General features: G+C 34.8%; 1 protein-coding gene across 1 annotated transcript; it reads right to left on the bottom strand.

Annotated features, from left to right (window-relative positions):
- Window positions 1–1,132: 1,132 nt before the first annotated feature.
- LOC21399553 (protein CHROMATIN REMODELING 24) lies at window positions 1,133–10,567 on the bottom strand. The gene is made up of 23 exons (XM_024173217.1): window positions 10,443–10,567; window positions 10,056–10,202; window positions 9,381–9,400; window positions 8,136–9,149; window positions 7,921–8,051; window positions 7,751–7,805; window positions 7,378–7,518; window positions 6,801–6,908; window positions 6,612–6,667; window positions 6,443–6,533; window positions 5,425–5,562; window positions 5,254–5,331; window positions 4,745–4,954; window positions 4,585–4,656; window positions 3,701–3,781; window positions 3,504–3,622; window positions 3,019–3,130; window positions 2,843–2,911; window positions 2,646–2,740; window positions 2,287–2,415; window positions 1,982–2,047; window positions 1,751–1,883; window positions 1,133–1,585 (listed from the first exon to the last, which is right to left on the bottom strand). Exons 1-23 carry the CDS (start codon window positions 10,546–10,548, stop codon window positions 1,424–1,426), a joined length of 3,333 nt encoding a protein of 1,110 aa, XP_024028985.1. The 5' UTR covers window positions 10,549–10,567; the 3' UTR covers window positions 1,133–1,423.
- Window positions 10,568–11,273: the final 706 nt, after the last annotated feature.

The following is an 11,273-nucleotide window of genomic DNA, read 5'->3' on the forward strand; positions in this document are numbered from 1 at the left end:
CGAATCCTTGTACATTCTCAATTTCTCATTCTTTCTTCATTTCCTGTTAATGGAGATGTAAAGATAGTGGAATAACAATGATTTTCTGTAGCACTTTTCTTGGGATATATCAAGTGTTTGGATGATGTTTCAGAAATATTTTTGCTTTTCAACCAAGCTTTTAATTGAATTTCTAGAAAACCACTTTTAAATAGTCTTAGAAATATTTTTGCTTTTCAACCAAGCTTTTAATTGAATTTCTAGAAAACCACTTTTAAATAGTCTTTGAAATTTGTACCGTAGTTTCATGAAAGCATTATAAAATTCATTCCAACCCTTTTATTAAGCTCTTTTAAAAAATTAGTATTAAAAGCAAAAGAAAATGCTTTATCAAATGGGCCCATACCAAAATTTTTGGCTTCCTTTGAGAAGTGATAGAGGAATAATGTTTATTACTAGGAATCTTTGTAATTTGATGGTCTCCTGGACCCCCATTACGTTTCACCTATGCAGAATAAAAACAGAGAGCAAGGGGGTAGGAGGATTCATTTCAGTCAACTTCTTTGTAATTGTCAAAGACGAGCTTTAGGCTCTAGGGAGTGCAAGGGGTCGCTCGAACACCCCCATATCTTCCTGTAATCCCTTTGAAAATTGAAGTCTTAATCAATTCTTTCCAATTTCTCATTTTCTGTGTGAACTCTCAATTTATGAACCTAAGTCTTAACAAAGTGTATCAGAGCAATCCTTGGGATGGCACCGGCGAAGAGGGGGGGACGAGAAAACCGAAGGAGTCCGTAAGGAGATCCAACGCGATCCGGAGGTCTTCAAAGGGGAGCTGCAGGAGACATTTCGCAAGGATTTGCAAAAGATTCCAAAGCTGGAGAGGAGCGTGGAGCTAATGATAGGGAAGTTGGAAACCATATTTCATGAGAAGCTTTCACTATCTTTCTATTCTACCCATCAACGTAATGGCAAAAAGAATATCATTTTCCAAAAAACAATGGGTAAAAGTGAGCTAGACATGCATTGCAATTCTCAATTTGACAGGCTATATGACAAAAGGGAGATATCTTCAAACATATGTACCACAAAATGGCAAGCTATTGTATAATAATCCATGAAGAAGTTTTACAAAATAGAATTACCATAAAATTGCAAATACCAAGTGAAAGATAATTGCACAAAATGGCATGATCCAAGCAGGATCTCCAAATAAATTAGAGCTATCAAGGGGGCCAAATCACGTCAATGTTGTGGTAAACAAGGGACTGGGGAGTAAAAATCACTGGAATTAACATTCACCAAATCTCACCACTCTGGATAAGGCAGAATTGACTCAAGGGATTGCTATTGTCAAAATTTCGCATTTGAGCTGAGATTTCTCAGCAAAATAACATGGGTAACTGTTTCTTTTCTCAGTTTTCATTGTTCAACAACAAAAACACTATACATTCAATACCTTGTTAAATTCACTGGTTAAGCTATCCAAATCAATTACTTCCTTTTTATTTTCTTTCTTCATCTTGATTCTATGAAGTTCGGCGCTCAATTCTGCAATTTGTATTTGTATCTTCTGTCCATTATCTGGTAATCTTGAAACCATAGCCTGCAGATATTATTTGTTAACAAAATGTTAGTAAAATTCAAATCTATTAGCAAAGTACAATAATGATGACACAAAGACATTCATTTTGACAGAAGTGGACCATAAATGTCCCAACATTTTCATCTGCATGATGTGTATTGAAAACCAGAACAAGAGAAAGCATACCTTATTTGCAAGAGTGTTGGATAGCCGACTGATTCTCTCTTTAATCTCGGATTCCGTCAGTTTACCTTCACTATCTGGTGACGGTGTTTTCTTGTTCAATCTTATGTCCTTTGGATTGAAGGCATACCCAGCACTGTCAATAATGCAAAGAAAGTTCTTTACACATGAAATAAGACACTTCTTGACATTAAGATAACGTACTGAACACATCATGATCCATACGAACCATACCCATCAATACTTCGTTCAATTGAAACACTCGATGCCAAAGCACCCACAAATGCAGCCGCCGGCTTTCTGCATTCAACATAACAAGTAAAGATAAGTAACTGAGAAACGACCATAATGGCTACCATAATAATAGTTTAGAAACAAGCAACTCCGAGAATTTTTAACTTAGTTGGAATACATATCCTCTCCGGCAATGTTTAAGTGTATATTACTTGCTAATTAAATGATATGACCATAGAAAATTTCTAAAAATAAAAAATGATGCTACATCGCAAATATGAAGGGCAAGAAGTAATTGGGTTCACCTTCTCACTTCTTCCTCTCCCTGTACATCTTGTGCGGGCGCTTCCTTGGAGAAGAGTAAACTATGATGACTAACTCCGGCTATACCTTGACTCTCCAAAAATTCTATGTGGGCCTTCAGATCATCATCTCTATGCAAACGGAATAAACAATTAAAAATAATAGGAAATATCAAATAAAATGATGTAGAAGAGGTCATTTCCCTTGCACGGTGAACATCTATTAGCCAATGAACTACATGGAACTTGTAAGATATTGCACTTATATGATGATTGAAAAATATGGCTCTTTTGTCGCCCACAACTTGTATTAAGTACAAGTCTCAAGCTCCATATTAATATTAGCAGATAAGATTGCTTACACTATATGCTGGCGATCATGCTCTTCATGCAATTGCTGCTGAGTAAGGGAAACATCGAAACCCTGTGCTGGAAGACTGAAAAGCTCTTGAAGATCCTGGAAAGATTTTGTTCCAGAACTTAACACTATAAATACAGATAAGGATCAACAACTGTTTCAATATGAGTACATGACAAATAGAATCTTCATGAACTTTACATTTTGGCAAAAGTATCTGGTCTGTTCCTTGTGCTCAGTTGCCGTTCTGAATAAACCGCCCTTGTATATCTAAACCATGGATTATGAAATTTAAATATTGATCCGGGTATATTTGGCACTCATATCCTAACACCTAAATCAATAGACCGGCAAAAGTATAAAATAAAATCCTTAACCTGCTTTCTGTAAATCTTTTCTTCAACAGTCCCGCATGTCATTAATCTATATACAAGGACATCCTTTGTTTGCCCTATTCTATATGCACGATCAACACTTTGGTTGTCCGTACTGCAATGATAGAACCAAGTTAATAATTTTAACAAGAAATACACCAGTCACCCTTGTCAAGCAATTTCTACGCGCGTAAAAAATAGAGCTATTATCAACTGTCAAATATCTACAAAAATCTTCATTGACTTTCCCATAATGAGGATCTTCTAGTACATAAACAGAATTTCTACATTATGGCATTTCAAATTTAATATTTCAATCTGTCTACTCTAACATAGAACATAAATGGGCCAGGTCTTGAACACTTAAAACATATGCTTGCCATTTTCTCCAAACTACAAATGCAAGATATTTTGAGGCGCCAAGTTAATAATTTTACCATGACATGTGAAAAACAAAATAATAATTACTATGATGTTTTAGAGAGAACCTTGGGTTCCACGCAGGATCAACTACAATGACACGATCTGCTCTTGTGAGCGTTAGGCCCAAACCACCCACTTGAGATGTTAGGAGAAATATAGGAGGCCCACCACCATTTTGGAAATCCTAAAGATAAAAAGGATATGATAATCATTGATAATATAAGCACATAATTCCTTCTTCTGGAGTATTTATAATACTTACATCAACAATCTTTACTCTGTCAGTAGCTTTTGTGGTACCGTCAATGCGCATGTACTCATAGCCATTGGATACTAGTGAATCCTATTAATAAAAGGGTATTCAAAAAGTCATGGTAAATCATCATTTCAAGATTTAGTAACTAATATATATATAAAAGGAACAAGTTTACAATTACTCACCCCACCCTAAACCCTCCATCACAGGCTACAAAAAATATTTTGTAAATATATTTACCATTAAAAAAAAATCGAAGAGCCTGGCTCTCATCAGGAACTAGTGTGATTTATGTATTACTAGAAAATGATGATATTCTTAGATATGCCAGCCACCCTACAGCTAGAAGGGGCAGTCCCGTGAGATTGTCCTACGGGCTTGGATACTGCCCCATCTTCAGAGAGCTGAAAAGGTTCATCAAATAGGAAAAAACTCCCCATCCTGCTGTGTAACGCATCATGCCAATCTAGAATTCAAAAGTTCAGGCATTAAGAAATAATGATTGCCTCAAAAATAAAGCCATCAATACGTCTCTCAACAGAATTCCAAGAGAAATAGGAAGGGTCTCCTATCAAAATGGGGGAGCACCTTCTCCCTAAGTCCTAACTATTTTAGCTACTACTAGGCCAAGCAAAAGACTAGTCTGCAACAACCGCCAAGTTGATGCACGTGTTCATGCAGCTTTGGACAAACTTAAGAAGACAGAATGTGTCGCTTCGATTGAAACTTATGGTTGATTGAATAACGTTAGTTTCCATATAAGTTCATTTCAGAGCCTTGAGATGTATCAACAAAGTGCCTAAGTATTTTAATGCTAAAATTAATAGTAATTTAAATTTCTTGTTGTACTCAAAACCAAACTTCAAAACGGAAGCAACTTTAGGACCTACCTGAATGAGATTAAGCATCTTGCGAGTTTGGGAAAATATTAGAACATTATGCCCCTTTGGAATTAGGTCCTCCTGCGTAAGAACATTAAGAAAATTATCTAAAAGAAATGTAGAAATCAAATGAAATTTTAGAACATTAATGAAGGGCATCTTCCCTCACCAGTAAAGATAATATGAAGGATATTTTGCATGAGATGTTGACATGGTTCTCTTCAAAGCCATCTGTCTCAGCAGCATCTGCTATGTACATTGCTAATTTTTCTGCCACATTAATGTCTTCTGGCTTCAGCATTGAATCCATCTCTTCTAGTACATCTTCAGCAGCACGCTTTGTTAACAAAAGTGGATGATCACATATTTTCTTCAAGATCTGTTTCATGTCAAAACAACATTGAACATTAACTAGTCAAAAAGAGAGCTAATGAACATTCACTTTTTCCTAAATACCAGAATTACAGAAAAAGGATTGAAAAGGTAGTGATTGACTTGGAAATCAAAACCAACACATTCCTTGTTGTGCCCGTAGAAAATCAAAAGAAAATTCTACACCTTCTCATTATTACTTAACTTGACCAAATAAAAAACATTGGAATGAGAAGAAAATAATCCAAACTCTGTATAGCAGATTAAGGAGATGTTGAGAACCAAAATTAAAAGAGAAAACTCTACCGTTAGTGCAGCTAAAGGAGAGCCATCAAAAGCTGAAAGAACCAGCTCACTCTTTAAAAATGCTTCATAAAGTTGTCGCTACACCGTATGAAAGAAGAGTAAGTTACTGATTTATTTGAACTGTTAACAAGAAAGCCAATAAAACTTGTAAGTGACTGCAGCAGAACGAACCTGACAGGTAGTCAATCTTAGCCACACAATCATCTCATTCTTTTTAGAAAGCTTAGTATTTCCTTCATTCGCATCTTCATTGAATATTTCACTCTTCATTCGACGCAAGAAATAAGGCCGAATACATTCCCGAAGTTCCTGTGAAATGGGAAAACAAAAGTTTAATATTGGCATCATCCGACATCTAAGAAATCATAGCGGGTATTAGTGACAAAAAGAAGAACAAGCAAAACTAACCAAGTCATAGAAATAACTAGAAGAGTCCACAAATTTCAATTCAAATAAGATTCATTTAATTGGAAGATCATGCACGAAAGTTCCAGAAAAGTGAAACTTCTTGATTATGCAGTTGGTGCTTGTTGAGATAGCTAGTTGAAACTATTTGGATAATGGTGCTTAAACATAGAAATAAAACAAAATAAAATAAAAAGCAAAAGTATCATTAAGAGTAAAACAAATAGCTAACTAGTGATTCCAGGTATACTTTAAAGTAGTAATGTTGAAGGAACTAAATCTTGTTCGAGAAACTAATGTATGAACATAGAAAAATGGAACGAGTTATATGCCTCTAAGGTTCTCAATCACATAATTAATCTTGTTCTAGAAACTAATGTATAAACTAGTATGAACATATAAATTGTGTAACACTCTTTGTATGTTACTTGATAATGTTAATTGTTACTTTTAGGAACTGTCAAGATGACGTCAACCAATTGGAGGTTAGCCATTGTCATTTCAAATTGCAGTTATAAGAAAGATATGAAAATTCAAGACAGTAACAATAAGGCAATGAAATGACAGTGTATTTGATTGGCAGTTTAGTAATTACTATTGCTACTGATAAACTTGCATGTTAACAAAATATTGGAAATATGAGACATACAATGTAGATAAGGGGGAAAAAAAGAAAAAAGGAAAAGAAAAGAAAAGCAAAAATTTGGGGTTCTTAACATCATAGTATATATTTGAAATTGACAAAAATAAAATATGTTCAATATCAAACATATAATGTTATTACTTTTGCAACTTCTGAACCAATACGCCTTTCCCTCTCTGAAGCATTTTTATCATTCCCACGAAGAATAGCATTCTCAAATCTTTCCTTAAACCTGAGAAAACCCACGAAGAATCAAATTATATTAAGCACAAACATACTCGAGCCAAATTGAGAAGAGTGAAGATTTTACCCTTGCTTATCACCAAGAAGTTCAGGGCAACAAAAGTTGAACAATGCCCATAACTCCTGTTTCAAAAGTAAAAAGATGTACAACATCATAATCTATATTCGCAATAAAATTTGTCCACGAATAATAAAAAAAAAAAAGAGAAAAAAAAAGAAAGACAAACAGGAAATCCAGTTAAAGCCATACACATACCTTGAGATTGTTTTGAATTGGTGTGCCACTGATTATTATACGATGGGCACTTGGTATCACAAGCAAACTTTTGGCTCTTTGGGTACTAGGATTCTTTATTAGGTGCCCCTATATTAGTGAAGAATTCAATCAAAAGTAAGTATGACATAAAGAACAAGAAGAGGTCATGCCAAATGGATAAGTGTGCACTAGGCAATCAGTATACAATGACAAAAACTTCAACTGAACTTCTGGTTGAATTGACAAATGACAACCAAGTTTTACAAGAGTATCAATTGATTGATGGGTATAAACAGGATTGGGATTAGTCCATATGAAAAAAAATGAAGAAACCAAAATTGTTCTTACTAAACTAAGAAGCCATTTTGTTGACGAGTAGAAGACATTTATTAGACAGGGATCTAGGGAGTCAAAATACGGTGAGATGAAAACTCTGGCACAAAATGAGTCCACATTTTGAATGAAAGTATATTGAGAAGACCCATCATTGTTAAATGATTTTCAGAAGGTCTCTCATTACACTAAGTAGACCAATATACTTAAATCACTCAAAAAAGTCTAGCAAAATTATACTTACTTCATCAAGAATCATATAATCCCATGTTACATTATCCTCACTTTCATCATCATCATCAAAGTAATTGTATCTTTTATCTCCCTGTAAAGATTTTGTGTTTGCCCGCACAATATCATAAGTTGTAAGAAGAATGCCTTTGTCCTGCAAGGAATAGGAAAAACGTCAATCCCAAATATATGTTGAATGACCACAGAAAATGATTTCTACAAAGCGAATCAAAAGCACTAACATCAAACTCAGTTTGAGCTCAAAGCAACGGAGATGCTTACTCTATGAAATGCCAAGGCATAATATTCTTCATCCTAAATTTAACCTGAGATTTTAAATTTAAGTTCACTCTACTGTAACAAGGCAAAGAAGACACATCTAATACCTGAAGTACATATTGAAGCTCATATTGCCGAGTTTTTGCACAAGTTCCAAAGTATCTGCAACAAGTAAGTCGTCACTTTCCTAGTAACGAAAACAACATAATTCTTTTGTTCATAAAAGAAAAAAAGGAAAGAAGAGAGGAAGGAGAGGTAGAATAAGAAGCAGTCTCACTCTCTCGTCTTATCAGATAGACCAACAACTGATAACTCTTTGATCCAATGAGAAAGTAATGTTTTGGGGGCTACAATCAATGCCCTCTTAATCAAACGTGAATGAAATAGTCCAGCTAAAAATCCACAAATCTGCATAAGAAACAAACTGATCATCAAAAATTCATTCAAAAGCATCTCAAACTACTCTGATGCGCTATGACTTCATTTCCTTACCTGCATTGTTTTGCCTAAACCCATGTCATCCCCCAGAATTCCACCTTTACCTTGACAATGAAGAGACCATAGCCACTTAAGACCATCACGTTGATGAGGATACAACATTTTTGCAACATCACCATGCAAGTTGTATGTATAGTTTGAACCAGGCAGAGTTATAGAACTATCATCTTTGAAGATGTCGTCACCATTAGAAACATCACGCTCCTTCAACATTTTACCTTTCCTTCCTACTTCCTTAGCAATTTTGTTGCCACTCAACACGACACAATCATCTTCATCACTGTCTTCTCTTTCTCCAAACTGATACGTGGAGGATTTTCCCAATCTAACTAATTTCTTATCAATCCTTGAAAATTCACTTTTCTTATATTCATCATGTTTCGCAGTCACATGCTTCCTTCCCACATGATTACCACCCTTCTGCTCACTATGCCTGCTATCCTCCACTTCCTTAACATGAGAGACAAAAGAATGTTTAGGCATGAAATTGCCACCCACATTACTGTGATCAGTTTTGCTGGACACCTCACTCTCATGCTCATAGTGGAGGCCTCTATCCTTTACATACTCGCAATCCACTCTCTCAGTACAACTTTTATCATTCTTAGCAGCATCTGACGAGGAGTCAGATGCATCAGATGCAAGTGAAAATGAAGACTCTGCACTTGCATACTCAGGCAGATCAACCTTCTTCTCCTCATCAATCTCTTTATTATACTTAAACACAGGCAAAGAACCTTCAAATGTGTTCGTTTTATTTATGTCCTTTCTCTTCTCAATCGACAGAAACTCAAGCCTTGCACCCAAATCATTGAGTATATCCCTAATTTCATTATCTCCGCCATTTTTATCACTGTCATTTACAACTCGGGGATGTGGAGGTGGTGGTGACTCAAAATCAGCAATATCAGAAAAAGTAGGCTCATCAGGCACCAATATTTCCTCCGGACTTTCCTTATTAACCTGAGATGAGAGTTTGCAGAGACGGCGCCTGCCCTTAATTTTAACCTTTGTAGACTTTTCTTGTTTAAAAATATCGTTAATTTCATTATCTCCACCATTTTTACCATTGTCATTTACATCCTGGGGAGGTGGAGGTGGGGGTGGCGGTGGTGGTGACGACTCAAAATAAGTAATATCAGAAAAAGTAGGCTCATCAGGCACCGATATTTTCTGCAGACTTTCTTTGTCAACCTGAGATGAGAGTTTGCAGAGACGGCGCCTATCCTCAATCTTAACCTTTATAGGCTTTTCTTGTTCTAGAATTCATTCAAAGAGTAAAAAAAACAAAAAAAAGTATGTATTAATGAGTAATAACCCAGTAAGAGAACACTGCGAGATTTAACTCATAACAAATACTTATATCATAAAAATAAATAAATAATAAAACATTTTTATCAAAATTCTTTTTGGGCTTCTCTTGTTATATATAACAATTCATTCAAAGAAAAAAAAAAGTAATAATAACCCGTAAGAAAAGCATTGTGAGATCTAGCTCATATATCCTGACATTATAAGAAAAATATATACATTTGTCTTAAAGTTCCTTTTGGGCTTGTCCTGTTCCAGGATTCATTAAAATTAAATAAAATAACCTGGTAAACGATCATTGCGAGGTTTAGCTCATAAACTCTGACGGTAACATCAACAAACAAAAATACATTCATTTTCAAAAAACCCTTTTGGCTTTTCTTGTTCTAGACTAGAATTCATTCAATATATATACATGTGTACACACACACACATGTGTGTGTGTGTTTGTGTGTGTGATGTACGACTATTTGAATAAAGAAAAAAACTGATAAGAGAGCGTTGCGAGGTTTTTTCTTAACTCCTCACACGAACAAAAACAAACAAAAATGCATTCTTTCGCGCATAAATACAAGGAAAAGACAATCTTGAGAGATTGCGTACCAGGAGGAGTATCGAAATCGGCGAACACAGAGAAACTGGGAACATCGACAACACTATCTCCAGACACAGCTTCGCTCAGGCCAATTCCACCATCGATCTTCATCTTCAATCGCGATTTCTCATCCTCGGAATCCTCAAAATCCCCATCTAAATCCAAACACAGCAACCCAACAATAATCAATCCCAATCCCTCGTTTCACAGTTTCAAAACCAAAATCAACACCAAAAACCAAAAAGTAACAACAATCCTACTCAAAAAAAAAAAAAAAACAGTAGAAGCTGCGATCAACAATTGATCAATCAATTCTAATCCGATACCTCAAATTCCCAAAACAGAAAAAAAAAAAAAAAAAAAAGAGGATAAAGTCGAAATTGATGAAGGATTACCAGAGGGTTTGGGTTTGGGAGGAGCGGAAAGGTCTTGAAGGAAGCGATAATGGCTGTCGTTAAGGCTCCGAGGAGGTCGCTTGACGGTGCTCTGCTTCTCCGCCATTTTCGACTGCTTCGTGAGCTTGAGAAAAGAAAGGAGAAGTGAGGTTTTGAAGAAATGAATCAATCAATTATTAAATTGAATATATTCGACTTCCCGATGTAATTTTTCCCGCTCCTCTGCGTCTCATTTGAATTTTTTATTTGTGTTTTAAATTGAATTTTGGCTTTTTTTTTTTGCTTCAAAAATTTTATCAATTGTTTATTTGATTGATTTTGCTTTGTGCATCCAGGATTTTTTTTTTTGTTTTAATTTCCTTTTTTTTTAAATCAGGATTTTAATTTCCTATTAAATTTATATATTTTTTTAAACAAGTGATCTTCTTATGCTTATGAAAAACTTTTTTATTTACATTAATTTTTTATTTGTGAACATCAAATTAAATATCTTATCCATATTTTTTATTATATTATTTTTTATAACAATAAGGGTCTTTTAGGTTCATGCGTTCAAACTAGTGATTTTTTATTTAGGCATTAGAAATTCAATTTTTCTGTGAGATAAAAATACTGTAGTAAAATCAAACTATGTGTTTAAACTCAACAAACAAACGAGCCCCAAGTGCTTTTAACTTTTTCACCCAAATAAATGTAAAAGTTCTTCTTAGATATAAAAGCACTTTTTCAGACATTATACAAACACTAATAAAAAAAAATTAACTTATGTTTATCTTCTTTTATTACTTAAAAGTACAAACACAGACTATCCCAAACAGGCCCGTAATATGA

This window comes from Morus notabilis, unplaced genomic scaffold, assembly GCF_000414095.1.
Source record: "Morus notabilis unplaced genomic scaffold, ASM41409v2 Scaffold1225, whole genome shotgun sequence".
Taxonomy (NCBI): domain Eukaryota; kingdom Viridiplantae; phylum Streptophyta; class Magnoliopsida; order Rosales; family Moraceae; genus Morus; species Morus notabilis.

What these genes read in the sequence shown, in the direction of transcription:
- LOC21399553 (XM_024173217.1), bottom strand. Translation starts at nt 10,548, where the DNA reads ATGGCGGAGAAGCAGAGCACCGTCAAGCGACCTCCTCGGAGCCTTAAC. An exon ending in GATCCTGCGTGGAACCCAAG is followed by an intron (nt 3,131 to 3,503) that starts GTTCTCTCTAAA and finishes CTATCATTGCAG; the next exon opens with TACGGACAACCAAAGTGTTG. An exon ending in CCAGATACTTTTGCCAAAAT is followed by an intron (nt 2,741 to 2,842) that starts GTAAAGTTCATG and finishes AAATCTTTCCAG; the next exon opens with GATCTTCAAGAGCTTTTCAG.